Source organism: Amborella trichopoda, chromosome 1 (genome assembly GCF_054954075.1).
Source record: "Amborella trichopoda isolate Santa Cruz 75 chromosome 1, AtrichopodaSantaCruz75HAP2 v2.0, whole genome shotgun sequence".
Lineage (NCBI taxonomy): Eukaryota > Viridiplantae > Streptophyta > Magnoliopsida > Amborellales > Amborellaceae > Amborella > Amborella trichopoda.
This window is the reverse complement of record NC_142336.1, coordinates 9,508,874-9,528,600: the sequence shown is the minus strand read 5'-3', so window position 1 is coordinate 9,528,600 and position 19,727 is coordinate 9,508,874. Positions and strand designations below refer to the sequence as shown.

Genomic DNA, 19,727 nt, shown 5'->3' with positions numbered 1-19,727 from the left:
CGTAAATGTAGAAATGTGGTCCCCACCATGAAACAATTCTCCTAACAATATTATGAGTAGAATATATTTTGTTGGTCATATGTTACTATAACTTATTATTTTGTTCAAGACTTACATATTTAACAAATATGACCTAATACACATTAGAATCCATTTATTTTCACTTTCATATATTTTTAATTAGTCCATACATGATATACTTCTTCTAAAATCTCACATACATATATTTTCACTATCCTATCCTAAAATACCTCTCCTTCCAAAAAAGATAATATTTGCTTCTTCTTCCCCTGTTTTTTCTTTTTTGAAGAATAAAAAGCTTCCCTATATGATGTTCTAAACTTAACTTGAAAGTCTCATGCCCTACATTGATGCAAAAAAGATAAAAATAAAAAAAAATTATATTTTTTTTGAATCACGTTTTTCTTAGGATAAGTTGTCTTTTTTTTTTGTGAGGGTGTGGATAAATGAAGTACGTCATTAGCAAGTCCTTTCAAGGAAACGGCCTAATTTTTTTGGATTAGGGAATATCACAAACATAAGGTAAAGATTGTTTAGTTTAGGAAATAATATATAGATAAGGTTTACGGTACACATAGATTAATTTTAAGGTTAAATTCAATTATCTTCCGAATACAAAATGTTATCTTTATTATCACTTAAATCTTCCAAATGCAAATTGTTATCTAGTGTGAAAGTTCAGGAAGAAGGAGAAAACAATCCAATGTACCTCCCTAATCCAATTCATAACTTTTCATGGGTTTGATGAGCGACACAATCATTAGGTATTTATCCTTTAAAAACAAATGATTAGTATTAATCACAAAGAGGACAAAGAAGGTCCAGCCTAAGTGCTACAATATCATGGAGAGACTTGCCCTATAAAACCAAGGTAGCCATTAGAGCTTAAGGTATTGCAGTCATGGAAGGGTTTAAGAGGTTTGTGTTTCTCTTTCTTGTGTCAATGGCTTTTGTCACGGGCCGATTCGGCCCGTGCGAAGCCGGGCAAGAAGAGGCCTGAGGAAATTCATGAAGGTTAAGTTGTTTGGGGGGATAAGCGGTGAGAAAGTGGGATCTCTTGAGGAGGTCGCACGTTTGTTGCCTCAACAGGGATCCAAAGAGCAGGATGAGATTGTTGGTGGTCTGCCGGGCCAACCTGAGGGTGTGAATTTCAAGCAGTATGCTGGTTATGTGACCGTGGACGATCAGGCGAGGAGGGCCCTCTTCTACTATCTCACCGAGGCAGATGGCGCCGATCCTTCGACTAAACCTCTTCTCCTCTGGCTCAATGGAGGTATTTCTCTCTCTCAATTTAAAATTCACTGAATAATGGTGAGACATCATCATGAAATTGTTTATACTCCAATATGCGCCGATGGTATGAGATCTACCTAAATCTTAACAAAAGTGTAAATAATAATGAGTGATAAAAACCTTGAGATTTGTCCCAAGACAAAGCTAGTGACCTGCCGGTTGTTAGTCTTTAAGCTACTCATGTGAGAATAGTTTCTTATGTTTTAGCATTATTGTGTTTGAATGGATGAAATCATATGGTTAGTGTTGAACCATAAACTTGTCAATGTTTTGAGAGAGGGAGAAAGCAACACAAAATAGATGTTCAAACTAATTGCCTTGATTGAAGTTGGGTAGGCCATTACTTTCATGACCTATATGAAAAGTCTGGGAAGCTATTATGTTGATCTTAGGTCTCCACATCCACAATCCTTGTCACCTCATTTTAGCCAAGCAAAAAAATCATATTGCCCCGAGGGACCATATGGTCCATTCACTCACTCATGTTAATTACTATAGGGACGGCAATGGACCTAGACTTGACTTGGGATCCAACAACCGGACCCAATCCAGGTCTGGGTATGGGCCTAAAACTCGGACCTGGCAGGTCCAAAATTTGGACCTTATTTGGGTCTGGGTCCGGGTTCAAGTTCGTGTGGACCCAACCTGGACCTGACCCGAATAATGCTATTATTTAAAGTTATATATACTTTTTGTTTTTGGGTAAGGTTCAACGGGTCTGGGAGGGTTCGGGTCCAATCAGGCCCCATCAGGTTTGGGTCCAGGTCTGATAACTTTGGGTCCGGGTCTTGATCCACCCCCGAACCCGACCCGACCCATTTCCACCCCTAAATTACCATATTTAGGATCGGACAATATAACCTCAAGGAAATATGCACGCGGCAGGAAAACCTGGCATCTTAAGATTAAACAAAGCTTGACCAATGGGAACAAGTCTACAGTACACACCCAGGGGAGTACGCTATGCAGCTAAATTCTCTCGTAGCTTTCATTGCTTATCTGCCATTGTCTTGCATCGTTAATTATATGTCCCTTGGCGTACAAAGATTGGGGCTTGTTATTGTTGGCAAGTTTTTGTAGAAGAAGATTCCTTTGCAAAAAAACAAAGCAAAAACCAGTGGGCTACAATCAATCATTGTTACTTGAAATTTAGGATTGCCATTAGCACTCTTGATTATGCTACTTGCACCCAATCAAATAGGCTACAATCAATCATTGTTACTTGAAATTTAGGTAACTCTAATTCCAACAATTTCTTTATTTTTTTATTTATTTTGTGTATATCTGACTCGGGAATTGCCCATTTGACTTCGGAATTCCCGAGTCAGTCCGGGGGATTCCTCTGGAGATCTAAAGTCTGATTCCAACTTTGTATTTAATGATGGGGCAAATGAGTCGTTTCTCTATGTCCAAATACATAAATTCGAAACAAATGGGGATCAAATTCAATTATATGGTCAATATCTTCATTTTATAACCATACATATGAAAATTCTCCAAATATTTTTGTATTTTTTACCATGTCCACATTGGAAAAGGTCCATATTTGTGATTAAGGATTTAAATTCTAAATCCAATGTGCACGATCGAATATACATGGTAATTAAAAGTTTTAACTTTTAAGAGCGTCAGAGAAAAAAAAAAATTTTCTTGAAATTATTCACAAAGTAAATTAATGATATTAGAATTTTCACCTAGTAATGGCCTCCTTAACCATGTTCTTCATGGACTAGAGTACCTAATTTATTGGTCGGGCTGAACTATATAATCTATTTCATTTATTTATCACTTCTTGAATGATATGAGTGCTTTCATGAAACAGGTCCTGGTTGCTCTTCGCTTGGGTATGGAGCGATGGAGGAGTTGGGGCCATTTAGAGTGTATAGCGATGGCAAGACCCTCTACAAAAACAGATACGCATGGAACAGAGGTACATTGGGCTTTCTTCTCCGACTCTCTTCTGGAAACATTTGGATTTCGGCAAGCTTACGAAACTTTATAAATCTCTCGGTTACTAGCTCCAAATAGCCCAACAACATGTTATCTCTTTATCACTTTTATAGCACATTCCAAAAGCTCATACAAATTTCTATCCACAGGAATTTACTGTAATGTATATTTGATCTGATTGATTAAAATTTTAATTAATTTATTAATTAATTCTATTGCTGAACTACCAAAAAAAAAAAAATCAATTCGAGCTTCGAAAAACCTGCTCCATAACTTTGAAGTCATTCTTGGAGGGGCAATTGATTTAGAGCATTTTTAGAGCTCCAACTCATTGTTCATTGTATACTGATCTTTTTGGAGATAATTACGATTTTCTTTTTTATTTCCCATTTATCAAGTGATCTTAGAGGTAATAAGATGATTTGGGAGCTCAAGGCTCAAACAAATCTCTTTGCCACATGACCAAATGCACAGTGTGGTTCAACGGGGGCACCGAATAACAAATTCATCATAATCTATTCGATATGGCCCTGTTATGTAGGAGATCAGTCCTACAGTAGGACTAATTACTACTTGGCAATTATCTTATGACTGCAAATGTTCCTATGAGACAGTCGTCCCAAATTTGTAGAACCAGAACCTCAACTACTCTTACTATCTCAGGAATCTAAAATTTTGAATATATGTGGTTTGCAGCGGCAAATGTGTTGTTCCTTGAGTCCCCAGCAGGTGTTGGATTCTCCTACTCCAACACCACCTCTGATTACGAACTAAGTGGTGACAGCAGAACCGCATCTGATGCCTACACTTTTCTAATCAATTGGTTCGAGCGATTCCCAGAATACAAGAACAGGGATTTCTACATCTCGGGTGAGAGTTATGCAGGGCATTATGTTCCACAACTCGCCTACCAAGTGCTTAGTCACAATCAGAAGGCCGGAAAAACCATCATCAATCTCAAAGGCATTGCGGTGAGCTCATATAATCTTTAGGACCTTGGGTTGAATATTGATGGTGGGGGTTACCATCATGTACTATAATATAGTTAAAAACTTATGGTGTAAGATAACAACCTCTATTGGGCATTTAGGAGATTAATAAAGTCCACACATGGACTTTTTTCCCATTATTTGACATAATTGAATTAATTTCCTCTATGTTTGCATGTTTGCTGACAAATTAGTTTTCGGTCCATATTAAAAACTCTATTACCTTTTTCATTCTCCTAACATGACTGTCGATATCTCTGGTTCCAGATTGGTAATGCTGTGATCAACGATGAAACTGATGGACCGGGAATGTATGATTACTTTTGGAACCATGCTTTCATCTCAGATGAGACCATTGGTGCCATCCACAAATATTGTGATTTCTCACCAAACGCGACAAGCCAAAATCAGCAATGCCATGATGCTGCAAGAGAGGCCGACAAAAATGTCAATCCTATCGATATCTACAACATCTACGCCCCTCTTTGCAACTTCTCTGGCTTCACACACAAGCCCCACAAGCGTGTGGTACTCGTTGTTATTCCACTCACATATTTATAAGTATTTATTATAATTGCATCTCTAATGAATTCCTAATTTTTGTTACTGCTCTGGTATTTGTGTTGCCGTAGGACTGTATGATCCATGTGATATTTGAAGCAGTAAGGGTCATCACAATGATGGATGACGAGTGGGTCTAACCAAAAATGTCATCATGCCATTTGTATTTTGGGTTATTACTCCCTTAGCATCCAATCATCCGATTGAACTGTGACGACCCTCGTGACCATATTGTAACGAGGTGTAAAAGGGTTGGCCCTTGTTTAGGGCCTCTTCATAGGGATGGGTCTTTTGTATTAAGGCAGAATAGGCCCTATTTTATGAGACTTGGGTCAGGCTGGTCTGCTGGTCCTTAAAGGCCCGAATCAATCTGGTCCAAGTTCAAGCCCCTTTATATGGCCCATCATGTTGGGTAGGACCTTGGTCTAAGACCCGTTAGCTTGACAAGCCAGGGGCCCAGGTCTGCCTAAACCAACCCAACTACACCACTAATTATCATTGGATCCAGTATGCACTTCCCATTTATTTATGCTATAGATTTCTAATCTTACAACCTACAGTAAAGTGGTTCCCACTGCCTTACTACTAGTGCAACTAGCTTATGTTACTGCTTGTTTCTTATCGTATTCATGTAAATGGCCTAATAATAGTGTTTTTGAAAACTGGTATGACCAGTGGGCTAAGATGGTAGTGGTATCATCTGGGTTTGAGGACTCGCCACCTGGTATTTCAATACAAAATGGCCCTAGAGAACCGGTAGAGCTGGCTCGGAACTGCCACGTCAGCTCGGCCCCCCCGACAACTGATTCAGTTGATCGGCCTGGTTTTTAAAACACTATATCATAGACATGAATCAAAACCTGAGGTGGGTGACAAAAGTGCCCCTTAATGAAAGCGTGTTTGTGCGTAGGAATTTGATCCTTGCACTGATTATTATGTGGATAACTACCTCAATCTTCCTGAAGTCCAAAAGGCCTTCCATGCAAATGTTACCAGATTAAACTATCCTTGGAGCGCTTGCAGGTGCATATTCCTTTTTTCTTTATTTTTCTTTATATGGTCTTTAATAGAGAATGGAGAACCAAGATTCATGTAGCCAACGCCAATTAATTGGAAAAAAGCTAAAATGATGATTTTCAAAGTGGAAAATATATGAAAAATAGATATCATATATACTATTTTCTTGAAGGAATTATTTTCTTGAGAGCCCTACAAATACTCCAAGCACGATTTCTAGCCACGGGTTATAAAGAACAGTTTGGACCTGAGCGTCCATTGCGTATTTTCCAAACAATGGGAAACATTGGGAAATGTACATCTTGAGACCATTTACTCAAGAAGGTCACAATCATTGTCCATTGGATGTGAAATGGGATGGGTGGTGATGTGTTTTACAAAGTCCAAAACAAATTTATTTGAAAGTTGTGAGACATTTTCATTTGTTAAATTTCACGTCCAATGGCTTGAAAAATTTTTGACCTTCTTGTAGCCAAAAGTGAATGGTCTCATAGTTCTCATATAAGATATTGTTGTCAAAGTATTATGTGAATTGGAAAAACTTTCTGCTCTAAATACAATCTATATATTTTTGCAGTGACATAATCACCCATTGGAATGATAGCCCAAGCACGATATTGCCCCTCTTAAAGGACTTCATGGCGAATGGCATCAGGGTTTTGGTATACAGGTAATTAGTACTCAAAGCAACTTTATATTATGTATAAAGACCAAAATAGTACATTACATCCTAGGTTCCATTCTTACCGCTAATTTATCGCAAAAAAAAAAACAAAAAAAAAAAAAAAAAAAAAAAAAAAAACAACTACCATTAAAATCATCAGACTTTTGAGGAATGATAAGTCCCAACCATTCCCTGCAACTAGATCCTATCTAATCAAGCAAGACCGAACACAAATTATTTTGTCTTTATTATTTAAAATCATCAAACTTTGGAGGAATGATAAGTCCCAACCATCCCCGGCAGTTAGATGCCATCTAATCAAGGAAGAGACTGACAAATTATTATTTTTTTATTATTTGGAAAAATATCATCCAAAGGATGAAACCTTTAACAAAATTATTAAGAGGTCAAAATATCTCAATTAACGTTTTATGGTTCACTTTCTAATTTTTCATTTATCCATATACCTCCTTAAAAACTATTTTTGAAAATATCAAATTTGTCTCTGTCTAGATTTTGGTCGGTCTAACCTGAAACAATCAAGGCATTTCATAAGAATTTGACATGCCCAAGGGCCCACCAAATGATATGAGTGCCCTTGCTTGTTTGAGGTGGGTTAATTAAAAAAAATGTTTATATTTATTTTGGATTTCCAACTCTAAATAGGGGCAATTTGGGTACTCTAAATAATGCTACATTAGGACATAGCAAAATAAAAAGAAAATTTAAAAATAAATCCTAGTGGTATTTATGAACCAATTATGTATATTATGAGGTGACAAGTATTTATTTTACTTGTAATTCAGTGTTTTAGTAATCCTTCTCATACAAATTCACCTAAAAATATACCCATGTAGACCCTAATCCTTCTCACACAAATGGCCCAAAAACATACACATTTAGACCTGTTTTATTTAGTCCAATTTTTGCAAAAATCTAAAATAACTGCATCTATTTTTCTCGAACTTCTATTTGAACTTCATAATTTATTACCAATTGTTTTGGCCCCATTTTTCTCTTTACCAAAAAACCAAAACAATGTTGAATTCATTGTGCACTAATTTATTGCAATGTTGCATGCCAACAAATCTAACTGAAAGTACCACAGCACCAGGATCTATTCACACATAAACTAGTACTATTCGAACCTGTCACATGAACTAGTACCATTCGAACCTGTCTAGCAGTAGCTAGCTCATCAACTTCAAAATTCTTCTACCAAATCACATAATTACGGGACAAATTCTTCCCTTAACTTCACCTGCTCCTTACTGGTACTATTCGAACCTGTCTAACAATAGCTAGCTCATCAGCTTCAAAATTCTTCTCCCAAATCACATAATTTAGTTTCAAAATTCTTATCCCAAATCAAATAATTTCGAACCTGTCTAGTAGTAGTTAGCTCATCAGCTTCAAATTTCTTTTCATTTCTTCTCCCAAAGCACATAATTATGGGACAAATTCTTCCCGTAACTTCTCCTTCACCTGCTTCTTAATGAGCCTTCCATATCCCATTCATTAGCTATGGCTATTAAATAGTTGCCTTAATTAGTAGGCTGATCTTTTATGTCCTTTGTATTTTAACGTACTAATATATTATTTTGGTTTATCGTACTTAATTATATATATATATATATATATATATATATATATATATATATAAAGAGAGAGAGAGAGGTGAAATTCTATAGTACGTCACTTACACATTTATCACCATTCAAAGTTTATCACACGGTCACAGATGTCTATTACTGTTTGAATTTTAATATATTTTTTTACCAATCATAATGATCTGAAATTTTGTAGGTGTACACACCTTTGTGAAATGTACATAAATAAAATATAAAACAAATAATTTGAAATATTTTATTTTATGACTATTATTTTTTAAATATTTTATTTTGGTGAGACTTGGTCATAAGTACACACGCCCCAAATTTTAGATAAATCTGATTAGTAAAAAAATTATAAAAGCTCAAATGCTACCGAAAATTGTGACTGTATGATGAACTTTGGATGGTGTGAAGGGTGGATTTATTAATTTTGTAGTCTATTTTTTAAAAAAAGTTACTTTTGTGGGGCAATTTCATAAATATTACCTATTTAAATAATTTTTTAATAAAAAAGTCTAACTATAACCTTTGTATTTTAAAGGGTTGTTAACTCTAGATAAACCCATATATATATATATATATATATATATATATATATATATATATATATATATATATATATATATATATATATATATATATATATATATATATATATATGAGAGAGAGGGAGAGAGAGATTAATAGAAGTTATGAATGAGCATGAAGTATCTAGAGCTTTTTTAACCAGTATTTTTCTATGCAAAGGCTCTACTATATATATATACCTTTGTGATGAGAAGAAATGACAATTGTATGTATGAAATTGAACTAGGAAATAAAGAGGTTGTGGTCTAATGTTTTCATTTTATACAGTGGTGACACAGACGGTAGGGTCCCAGTGACCGGCACAAGATACTCGCTGAACATGCTCAACCTTAGTGTGAAAACTCCTTGGTACCCTTGGTACACTAGAAAAGAGGTCAGGAATCTAAACTCTTTTGTTATTCTCTAAAGTGTCAAAGGGTGTGCCCCTTTGAATGTGAGTCAGAGGGATTCAAGTGTGGGTGTGATAGAGAGAGGGGGGGTTCAAGAGTGTCAATGTGTGAATGATTGAGAGAGAGATAGAGAGGGCATGGGGTGTTCAAAAGTGCTTATGTGTGTGATTGAATTTATTTTTTCTCGTTCTATCTCAGAGTATCCATTGGGCAGGGGTGTTCAAAAGTGCCTATGTGCATGATTGAATTCCTTTTTTCTCATTCTATCTCAGAGTATCCATTCATTCGAAACTCATCTGCTTTTTCTGGCGAGCCCAAGCTTTTTCAAGCTGCTCAATGGCTCCCTCAAAAGTGCTTGTGTGTGATTGAGAGAGAGAAAGACTTAGAAAAAAAGATACAACTATAAGATGAATTTTAACAAGTTCTATTTTTTGTTTATGCACACAGGTTGGAGGTTATAGTGTGATATACAATGGTGGATTAACATTTGCAACTGTTAGGGGGGCGGGACATGAGGTTCCTAGCTACCAACCTGCAAGATCCCTCACCCTTGTAAATGCTTTCCTCAAAGGGAAGCCCTTGCCTCGTCCTTAGATGGAAACATATAGAAAAGAAGCTTTGAACATAAATTATTGTGGAACTCAAAGTTTTTTTATTCTTTCTCATAACATTTATTAACTTATTAGATGCTTCAGTTTTTAGGTCATTATAGCTCAATGAAGGGTGATTTATTCATTATATGTGATCTCTTTTGCTCCAACTATGTGGGGTTTGTTTATGGAGTAGGCCTTTGTGGATTCACGTCAAACTTTGTCTATTTTGTGGATTGAAAAACTAAAAAACCAGTTCAGAATCTTGTTTTTAGGACCAAGATTTATTTCTTGTTTAACAAAAGCAAGATAATTGTATAGATATTTTTGGATCCTTACCAATTACAAGTGGATAAAAGTGACATTGTACCCTCTCATTGTGAAACCTTAACCCTTGCAAAAGGGATCAAAATATGGAAAAAAAATGAAAGAAAAACTATAGAAATTTTAGAGAGAGATAGGAGCTCTTTGATAAAATAATGTCACACATCTTTTGTAGTGGTTCGTTAATTATATATAATGGTAAAACAATAGTGGAATATACAATATGCACTTTCCCATCTTGCAATTACACTTTCCCATCTTGTTACATTCTCCTCTCAAAAGAAAAGAGCAATATCTCTTATAATATATACTTTCTTATTTTAGATTTTGTTTCTAATAATCCCTCTTAGCTACTTGATTGTGGCATAGGCTTGCAGAAAATATCAACTACTTGATTGTGAGCGTAAAGTTCTGGAAAAAAAAAAATCTTGTGGCAAAGACTTGGTGCAAAGACTTGGTGAAAATATCAGCCACTTGATTGCGAGAAGAAACAAAATGAGTAATAAGTAATCCAAGAGCAAAAAAAAGAAGAAACAAAATGAGTGATAAATAATCCAAGAGCAAAAAAAAAAATATATCGTGGCAAAGGCTTGGTGAAAGTATCAGCTACTTGATTGCGAGAAGAAATAAAGTAATCCAAGCAACTTTTTTATGTACAAAATGATAGTCTATCTCAATGTGCTTTGTCCGGGCATGAAAAACAGGATTAACTCTCATATAGAGAGGAACTCTTTAAGAAAATAATTGTGCCCCACATATCTCTTGTGGTGGTTCTATTATTGTATATATAATGGTAAAACAATAGTGCAATATACATTTCCTATCTTGCAATATACACATACTGTCTTGTTGCATTCTCTTCTCAAAAGGAAAGAGCAATATCTCTTTCCTATCTTGTAATATACACTTTCCTATTTTAGATTTTGTTTTAAATAAAAACAACTATGCCACAAGTAGTCAACCACACAAAGTGTTACGTTCACCCTTTCGGGCCCTCTCACACGAATGTGAATACCCGGAGCGGGACCCAAATTTATGAGACACTATATCTTTTTTTTTTTTCTCTTCTTCTCCTATCTAAGAGAATGATCACTTATCCTTTTTCTCCTTCTTCTTTTCTTTAGGAAAAATATCGTGTGTATCTCTTATGTACCCAAAAGAGGTGTTCTCTTTATCTCTTATAAACTCAAAGGTATGCCCAAAGAAGAGGCACTTACAATACTTTGGGAAGAGCACTAGTATGCTTTCCCTTTTATGTGGGATGAGATTTTGTTTTTCTAAAATCTCTACATCATCTTACTTAGTTGTTATTTTATTTTATATGGGAGGGTATATTTATCATCATTTTATTTTTAAAGAGATAAGATATAATATTTCATAACAACCAATTCACATGAGTGGTTATCCATTCATAACAACCCAATAATTTAAATTCCCAAAGTGCCCTTTAATGAGAAAAATGTGGAAGTCCTCCCACATAGAACGGACATTCCTAACCCAAAGCAATCTCAACAAAAAAATAGAATAGAAAAACACCAAGATTTATGTAGTTCAAGATATATGTAAGTACCTCCATGAGGGAAGACAATGTATATTTTTGTTATAGCCACTCCAAAAAGGTATAAAATGGCTCTCTCAACAAATCTCTCTCTCTAATTGAAAAACACAAAAGAGCATTATATAATAGCTTAAACCATAGCCCAATCCAAACACAACCATATCTAAGCACAATGCCCCTATGTCAGCATTCCATAGATATTAGGTTACACCATAGACTTATAGGGGCATATGCAAAATAAATCTCCACCTTCTCTTTGATTCTACTAAAACACCATAAAATGAGATGCTCAACAACCATCTTCTTCAGCATCCACCCAATAGGGTGCACCAAGAACATATCACCACAGTCTAAGGAAAGCTTGAAGTTTGGAAATCTTTCAAAATACACATAAGAGATGAATCATCTAACATTTTACTCATTTACAATTATTCCAACCCAAGATCATGTGTTTTTTTAATAGGAGTTTTGATATTAAAAAAAAAAAAAAGGCATAGATAAAATGTTAAGTAGTTTATCTCTTATAGATATTTTGATAAATTTCCCTTGAAATTTTTAAAGGAACCAAATTTATTAACGTATTTGCAAAAACAACTTGGTATAAATCTTTAATAAAGAGATATCATCATCTCGTATTATCTCACACACGTTACGATGCTTCATCATTACATGTTAAACCTAATTTTCACCAAATCTATGGTACTTTATCAATCACAACAAATGACTCTCATATTTGTTGCAAGCCAAAGTCACTTGCAAGTCCCATAAGCGATGTGGATTCTTTTGTTGCCTTATGTAAAGGCCATGTATTCTGCTTCAAAAGTATGCAAGACAGTCAATGGATTGTATATCAACCTCCAACTAATCAAAGCACCTGCAGGTGTAAGCACATGACTAGTAGTGAACTTTCTATTATCCAAATCACTTGTGAAATAAATATATAGATATCCAATAACCTTGTCACCGATGTCTTAAAACCCAAATCGGAATCTAGAAAACCGGTTCGGATCGACAAATGTATTCTCCCTGTTGAGAATCGGTTAATAAAAAATAAAGAAATTAAAAAAACAAAAATAATAAAAGTGAAATATGTGGGAACCACGACTGGGTTCCTTGACAGAACTGGTAGGTTCGCTAACAAAATAGGCCAGTTTCGTGGGAACCGAACTGATTCCTAGTTTTGATTAGGAACTAAGTCGGTCACCACTGATTCCCTATTCAGATTGGACAATTCCAATATGGATCACCGATTTTAAAAACCTTGCTTTTGTCACTAATCTTGTTAATGCTATTAAACACCATACCACCATTTAACGCACCCCTCAAGTAACAAAAAAAAGCATTGTGTGACATCAAATGCTCATTTTCTAGATTAACCATATGCATACTAATAACGCTAACAACATGAAATATCTAGCCAACGATTGCATACTAATACTTTCAATTGTACTAAAGTCCATGAGAACTTTCTCAATGTACTCTTTCTAAGATTACCACAATCTATCTACCCTTCCAATCCCTATATATCTCCATGACTGAAATTTTCTTTACTATAGTTGAATCTTTCATTTCAAATTTTCTGCTAACTTGGCCTTCCAACTTATGGTTTTCGAAACGTGTTAAACGTAAAAATCTTCTTGATTTGCACCCAGAACAAGATCAAATTAAAATTTAGTAGAAGTAGAGGGGGTGATTTTGAATTATATATTGGCATCTTGACCTTCCTTATATTATCCGCTAGCCATTCTAGCAAGAGATACACATAAAAACTAAAGAAATATTTGGAAAACAAAAGACAAGGTTTTGAAATGTTTGAAAAATGACAAACTATTCTATATAAGCAAATGAAATGAAATAAGAAAAAGTGAGGGGAAATATACATTTGGTTAAGTTAGGGCATGCAGGGCACTTAGATTTGGGGCCTGAGTTAAACGGGACACATTGCAGAGGAACTGTTCCTTTTGTCTTACAGAGTCTTTCACCCAGAGATGTTCAGTCTTGTTGGGCCAAATACAACAGATATTTTGGTTTTCAAAAGTAAATAGAGCTAAAGTAACGTGTAAATCGGGTTTTGAACTCAACAAGAAATATCATCAAACACATGAGATGCAATCTTTTTTTTCTCTATAAAAAACAATAAAAAATAGCTTCTTCTAAATCTCTTTGGGCCTATAAAAATGATGCCCTAAGATCACTAACTTTGTCATGCACAGATGAATCAAAGCCCCAAATTGATTGCAATTGTTGTAAATCTTATCCAAGCACCCCAAACTAATTTCCAGCAAGTACCTAGTCATCAGAACCCAATGTAGATCATTCCAACAAAAAAAAATGATACCTATATTTTTCTCCTTGCTCATGAAAACCTTCCCCTACTTCAATTAATATTTTAGATATAAAATTTGAACAAAAACATAGAACAAACTCACCAAAGTCATAGAGATTTGTAAGCCCAGTTTGTAGCCTTTCTAGAGAGAGAAAACTATTGGAAGTGGGCTTTCTATCAATATATGTAGGAGAGGGAAGGGAAGCTTGCGGCAAAACTAGTGTTAGCAAATAATCTAGAGAGAAAAAGTGTTGTGAGAGGCAACATGGTGCTTAATCTTATCATGTAACATTGAAGTACTCCCACAGATATGAGAGACACGTCCATGTACCCAGCTCAAAAGGAAGCTTAATAAAGAAAAAGAGGTTTTAGAGAGAGAGAGAGAGAGATAGGGAGCTTGTGTAAAGTCCCTAAATCTCTCCAAACCCTTTTCATAAATAGTCACTTAAGAAAATTGAGAGACACTTGTAGAGAGAATGGCCAAGTGTTGCATCTCAATGACTATTTGTCCCTCTCTAAATTCATTTGTTCTTTTTAAAATACATTTTCAGTGCGGTAAAAAAAAAAAAAATTAAAAATTGGGCCCTTAATTTGCAGATATTTTACAAATAAACTTTTTTCAACAATGGTTAAGAGTTGAGTAGGACTGATGAAAATTAATGCATTGGAGGTAGGGAATATCTATGGTGGTCAATGTTACACCATATGCCAGGTTATGATGCTTTTGAGGTTCCTTTTAGGCTTGCAGAAGCATGGTCGATGCAAAAGGATTGCAGGGTACTTGACCCTAGGGCTAGGGTTGGGGATCCAAGTGGCGGCTTAATTTGACCATCAATCATACCGTGCTACAAGCACAATCATACGACTCAAGTCATGGGGGCTCTAGGCAATAAATGGAATATTTCATGTTGTTTTTAAGTGTGCAATGGGACTCATTTTATAGGCAACACAACATTGTCTCAAAATCAAAGATTTATAGAAAATAACTAGGTTGAAATGGCCTCTACGATGCATGATGCATCACGCACGACACATGGGTGCCACACTCATAAGGATGTAATGGAACTTTCAAATTGTGTATCTTAGTTGATTCTTGGACTATTTGAAAGCTTCCTATACAACTTAAACCTAAATTAGGCTCAATTTGCTAACTTTTGATGGGGTTGTGGTGTTATAATTCTAAGGTATCGGTTTTTAGATGTTTAGATGTCAAGTGGGTGCAACAGGTAGTTTTATGCGTTTGTTTGGCTTGAGTTGTCTAGGATGACTAAAACAAGATACTTAGGTGGGCTGAACACTGGGTTTTAGGTCTCGGAAGGTGATTAGGTCTTAGTCCTAGAGACTAGTGTTGTGAGCATCAAGAATTCTCCTTGGCGAGAACAGGGTGTCTATAAAACGTTTCTTGGTAGCAATAGGGGTATCATCCGTAACAGATGAAAGAACGTTTAGGAAATATCTTAAAAAATGAAAATAATTGATCATACTTAGTTGTAATAAACCTTTCTATGATCATGAAGATGTCAAATTGTTGATACCATCTGTACTTCATCAACTTGCACTTCTTCATGCCCTTAAGTAATATGTGTTTGCACAACTTGCCAATCCTCTCACTCATGCAACCTAGACATGTGATCATAGTTGATTCAGTTCTAAAACACCATTACCATATAATGAAATGTTTGCTCGATAAATTTTGCCCCCAAGCAGCACATACAAGTTCATCCATTCTTCTTATTTCTCACTCCTTAACCTCATCTAAATGAATTCTTTTTCGTTTGAGAAAGAATATTAGAGTCCAAAGCACTAAAGAAATGAGTTTCCTTCTCATATCTACAACATGCATCATGTAGATACCATATTGTGGCTAAGGGGACGCCAAGATACATGCAACCCTAAATATAGGCCCAAACCTAGTCACCGTCCCAGACCTAAAACCTAGCTTTTGTCCCAACTAAATAGCTAGTTACCGTCTAAACCACACTAGGAACCATATTTGTCCAGTAGTCTGTAGTGCACCATGTTCCATACTCCATGCACACTAGGAAACAACCTAGAAATCCCATAGAAGGCCCCCATCCTTAAGGAGCCTTGATTAACCTGAAATAAACCTTTCTATTTAGCCTAACCCGTTAATAAAACCTTAGGCTAGAAAACTGCTCAATAGGTTAAACCTATCCATAATACCTTATATTAGCTTAAACCCTAGAGTAGTAGCCCTCTAGCCTAGATTAGGATCTTCAACACCCTTGAACTGGCTCAATTATGCCAAGCCCTATTTTTTAACCCAAAATAATACAATTGATCAATGGTTTAAAAACTGGATCGGTGACCCGGATCGGGCACCCAAAAAACCCATCCGAATCGGCGAATCGGCGATTCGGATCGAGAATCGGGTGAATCGGTTAGAATAAAGCTTAAAAAAATCCGAAAAAATTATTAAAATTCATTATAAATATTGTTTTTTAGGAATTCAATAAGAAATGAGGGTACTCCATTAAGAATTTTCATGTTTTTGAATGAATATGCGAATATTGATATATTCTTTCCCTGCATGAACCGTCATTCAGCATTTAATTTACATCACACAAAAGGATAAACATAGAATTATCATGGAATAAGTATATCAACATACATGGACTACAATAAAGCATAAAATTAGTAACATATGATCTAAAAATAAAATGATAGACGACATTATTGTTCTTCTTGGTCACGCTGGTGCCATTGATTGAATTCGTTTAACAATTCATTGATTTGATCTAAAAACGAATCATCGATATTAGTAGGCCTCTGACTATTCCCAAATCCCTGAGTGTTAGTGTTTTGTTGTGTTCCCAATCCAAAATCCCTGAAGCTTGTCCATCCTTCATGCTCACCTGCACTGTCGTGCTCATCCCTACACTGTAGCTGTTGGGACTCGATATGTGAATAATATGGCTGGGATAGGGTGGCCTCAGAATCATCATCTCTCTCATTTTCTCTTTGAATAATATGGATTAAAAAAAAAATTTAACAAATTTTCAAAAAAATCGATCATGGATTAAAAAAAAAAAATCACAAATTTTCAAAAAATTCTATCATGGATTACAAAAAAAAATTCGAACATGGATTAAAAAAAAAAAATCAAAAATTTTCAAAAAATTCTATCATGGATTACAAAAAAAAATTCGATCATGGATTAAAAAAAAAAAATCACAAATTTTCAAAAAATTCAATCATGGATTACAAAAAATTCGATCATGGATTACAAAAAATTCGATCATGGATTACAAAAAATTCGATCATGGATTACAAAAAATTCGATCATGGATTACATAAAATTCGATCATGGATTACAAAAAAAAAAAAAAACATAAAAAAACAAAAAATTCCATCGTGGATTACAAAAAAAGAAAAAAACAATTCGATCATGGATTAAAAAAAATTCAATCATGGATTACAAAAAAATCTATCATGGGTTACAAAAAAAAAAAAAAGCAAAAAATTCGATCATGAATTACAAGAAAAAAAAACAAACATTTTGATCATGGATTACAAAAAATTCGATCATGGATTACAAAAAATTCTATCATTGATTACAAAAAATTTGATCATGGATTACATAAAATTCGATCATGGATTACATAAAATTCGATCATGGATTACAAAAAAAAACAAAAAAAAAAAGCAAAAAATTCGATCGTGGATTACAAAAAAAGAAAAAAACAATTCGATCATGGATTACAAAAAATTCAATCATGGATTACAAAAAACTCTATCATGGGTTACAAAAAAAACAAAAAACAAAAAATTCGATCATGGATTACAAAAAAAAAAACAAACATTTCGATCATGGATTACAAAAAAAAAACAAACATTTCGATCATGGATTACAAAACATTCGATCATGGATTACAAAAAATTCTATCATGGGTTACAAAAAAAAAAAAATAAAAAAATTCGATCATGGATTACAAGAAAAAAAAACAAACATTTCGATCATGGATTACAAAAAAAGTGGGTTACAAAAAAAAAAAAAAAAAAAAAAATTCGATCATGGATTACAAAAAAAAAAAAAAAAAAATTCGATTATGGATTACAAAAAAATCGATCAAGTATTACAAAAAAATCTATCATGGATTACAAAAAAAAAAAAAAAAAAAAAAAAAAAAAAAAAAAAAAAAAAAAAAAAAAAAAGAAATTCTGTTCTTCCGTACGGGACTCACCGATTCCGTACAGTGAATAGGCGAGTCACTGTGCAGAATTGTCCGGTTCTCTCTAGAACCGACGATTCCCGTTTTTTTCATCGATTCGATCCGTCCATGGCGATTTCCCGCGTTTTTTTAAACAATGCAATTAATATATAAAATGGCCCAAACTCCCAAAACCCCACTTTTAAATCTTGAAATGGTCAACCAGGGGCCAATAGAGGGCGTGGAAGACCTTGTCCTTGACCTCCAACATGAAAATGAGAGATTTTAGAAATCTTGGCCGCTCAAATTGAGTCCTTACTTGCCCAATAGCATTTACCCATCTTGAGGTGGTTTTAGGATACATACCCTTCAAGTTTTACCCTAATTCCCCAAATTTACCTTTTTGCCCTTAAAGCCTTAGAAAACCTAAGAGCTCGTTTAGTCCACATGAAAACTTCATAAGAAAAAATTTATATAGAGCCGATGCTCTAAACGATCAAATTAGAACTCATATCAAAAAATTTTCTAGAAGAGGTTGTTTTGATGCTCAAGGATCTTCAAATTGATCCATCTCAACATCAAGATGTATGAATATGAGAAAAAAATGAATTTCAAGTTTTAAAAATAAATATGCTCGATCTACACTATTTTTTAAGCTTTAAATTTATAATTAGAGATGAAAATATATTTTAAGGTATTGAAACCACATTTTTCGACACTATTTAAAGATGCGCTTTACTTGAGTGTTTAGAGCCTTGCCTTTATATAAACTGCGGCCCAGCTTATAGCACGAAGGAATTTTCATATAAAGCATATGATTACATTCTTGTGTAAAAGGGCCCATGAAAACTCGTGTCATGGGAAAAAGGCTTTACTAATGTGGGCCATAAATCATACGAAAACCAGTTAGGAAATAGTTTATATAAACTTCAAGCTCTAAATTAGAGCCTACATCAAAAAATTTATTAGAATAGCTTATTTTAATGTTAAAATATCATCAAATTGATCATCTCGACATTAAGATGCATGAACATGAGGAATAAATGAATTTTATGTTTTAAAAATAATATATCTCGTACCGTATTTTTGGACCTTCAATTTTTAAGATTTTTTTATTTTTATAGATTTTTTCAATCTATGCTGTTTTTGAAGCCTTAAATTTTATAATTCAATATAAAAATATATTTTAAGTCTAACAGATAGATTTTCATAAACCACATTTCCCGACGTTAATTGAAAGTGGGCTCTAATTTGATTGTTTAGGGCCTCGGCTCTATACAAACCGCACCCTGCAAGTTAACGGGCTCCCGGGGTTCCAACCCAAAATAAAGAAGGAAAGAGGGTTTAGCGTGTGGCCTGAACCACGGAAAAGAAAAGCAGTGCGCCTCTCAAAAGCTCACTACTCTCTCTCACCCCCTGTGTCGTCTTCCTCGACTCTGCTCTTCGCTCTCCACTATTATCGCGGTCTTTCTCAAACGAGAATCACTTCTGAACTCTAATCATCTTCAACAAGGTAAGGTTTTTTCCTTTTACTTTTTGCTGGTTTCCCTTTAATTTTTTTTTTTGCTGGTTTTTGTTTTATTTTTTGGTTGAAGATAAATCATTGCATATGAGGCTGTTGATGACTCAATGAGATTGATGGTGTGCTCTATTTGCTCAGTATCTAATGGAA

The 19,727-nt window shown here is 34.6% G+C and overlaps 2 protein-coding genes and 1 long non-coding RNA gene across 6 annotated transcripts in view; 2 read left to right on the top strand and 1 right to left on the bottom strand.

Moving 5' to 3' along the window:
* Positions 1 to 633: 633 nt before the first annotated feature.
* On the top strand, positions 634 to 9,823 carry LOC18442798 (serine carboxypeptidase-like 40). 2 transcript variants are annotated; one of them, XM_011628247.3, is made up of 8 exons: positions 634 to 1,294; positions 3,137 to 3,244; positions 3,961 to 4,235; positions 4,521 to 4,781; positions 5,725 to 5,837; positions 6,409 to 6,501; positions 8,964 to 9,069; positions 9,533 to 9,823. In XM_011628247.3, the coding sequence occupies exons 1-8, from the start codon at positions 1,030 to 1,032 to the stop codon at positions 9,677 to 9,679; spliced, it is 1,368 nt and encodes a 455-aa protein (XP_011626549.2). In that variant the 5' UTR covers positions 634 to 1,029; the 3' UTR covers positions 9,680 to 9,823. The 2 variants fall into 2 exon arrangements, with proteins under 2 accessions (XP_011626549.2, XP_088708567.1); XM_088852441.1 differs by lacking the exon at positions 634 to 1,294 and adding an exon at positions 2,362 to 2,547.
* Positions 6,602 to 18,059, bottom strand: LOC148783541 (uncharacterized). Its single transcript, XR_016044899.1, has 2 exons — positions 18,007 to 18,059; positions 6,602 to 6,636 (listed from the first exon to the last, which is right to left on the bottom strand). It is a non-coding gene; the product is annotated as an uncharacterized LOC148783541 (long non-coding RNA).
* A 1,354-nt stretch (positions 18,060 to 19,413) lies between these two features.
* The window catches only part of TWN2 (valyl-tRNA synthetase / valine-tRNA ligase (VALRS)), a 44,709-nt gene continuing 44,395 nt past the window's right edge, over positions 19,414 to 19,727 (top strand). For all 3 annotated transcript variants that reach the window (XM_011628194.3, XM_088852436.1, XM_011628193.3), the window contains exon 1: positions 19,414 to 19,568. The gene's annotated coding sequence lies outside the window, so the exon portion shown is untranslated. The remainder of the gene's footprint in view (positions 19,569 to 19,727) is intronic.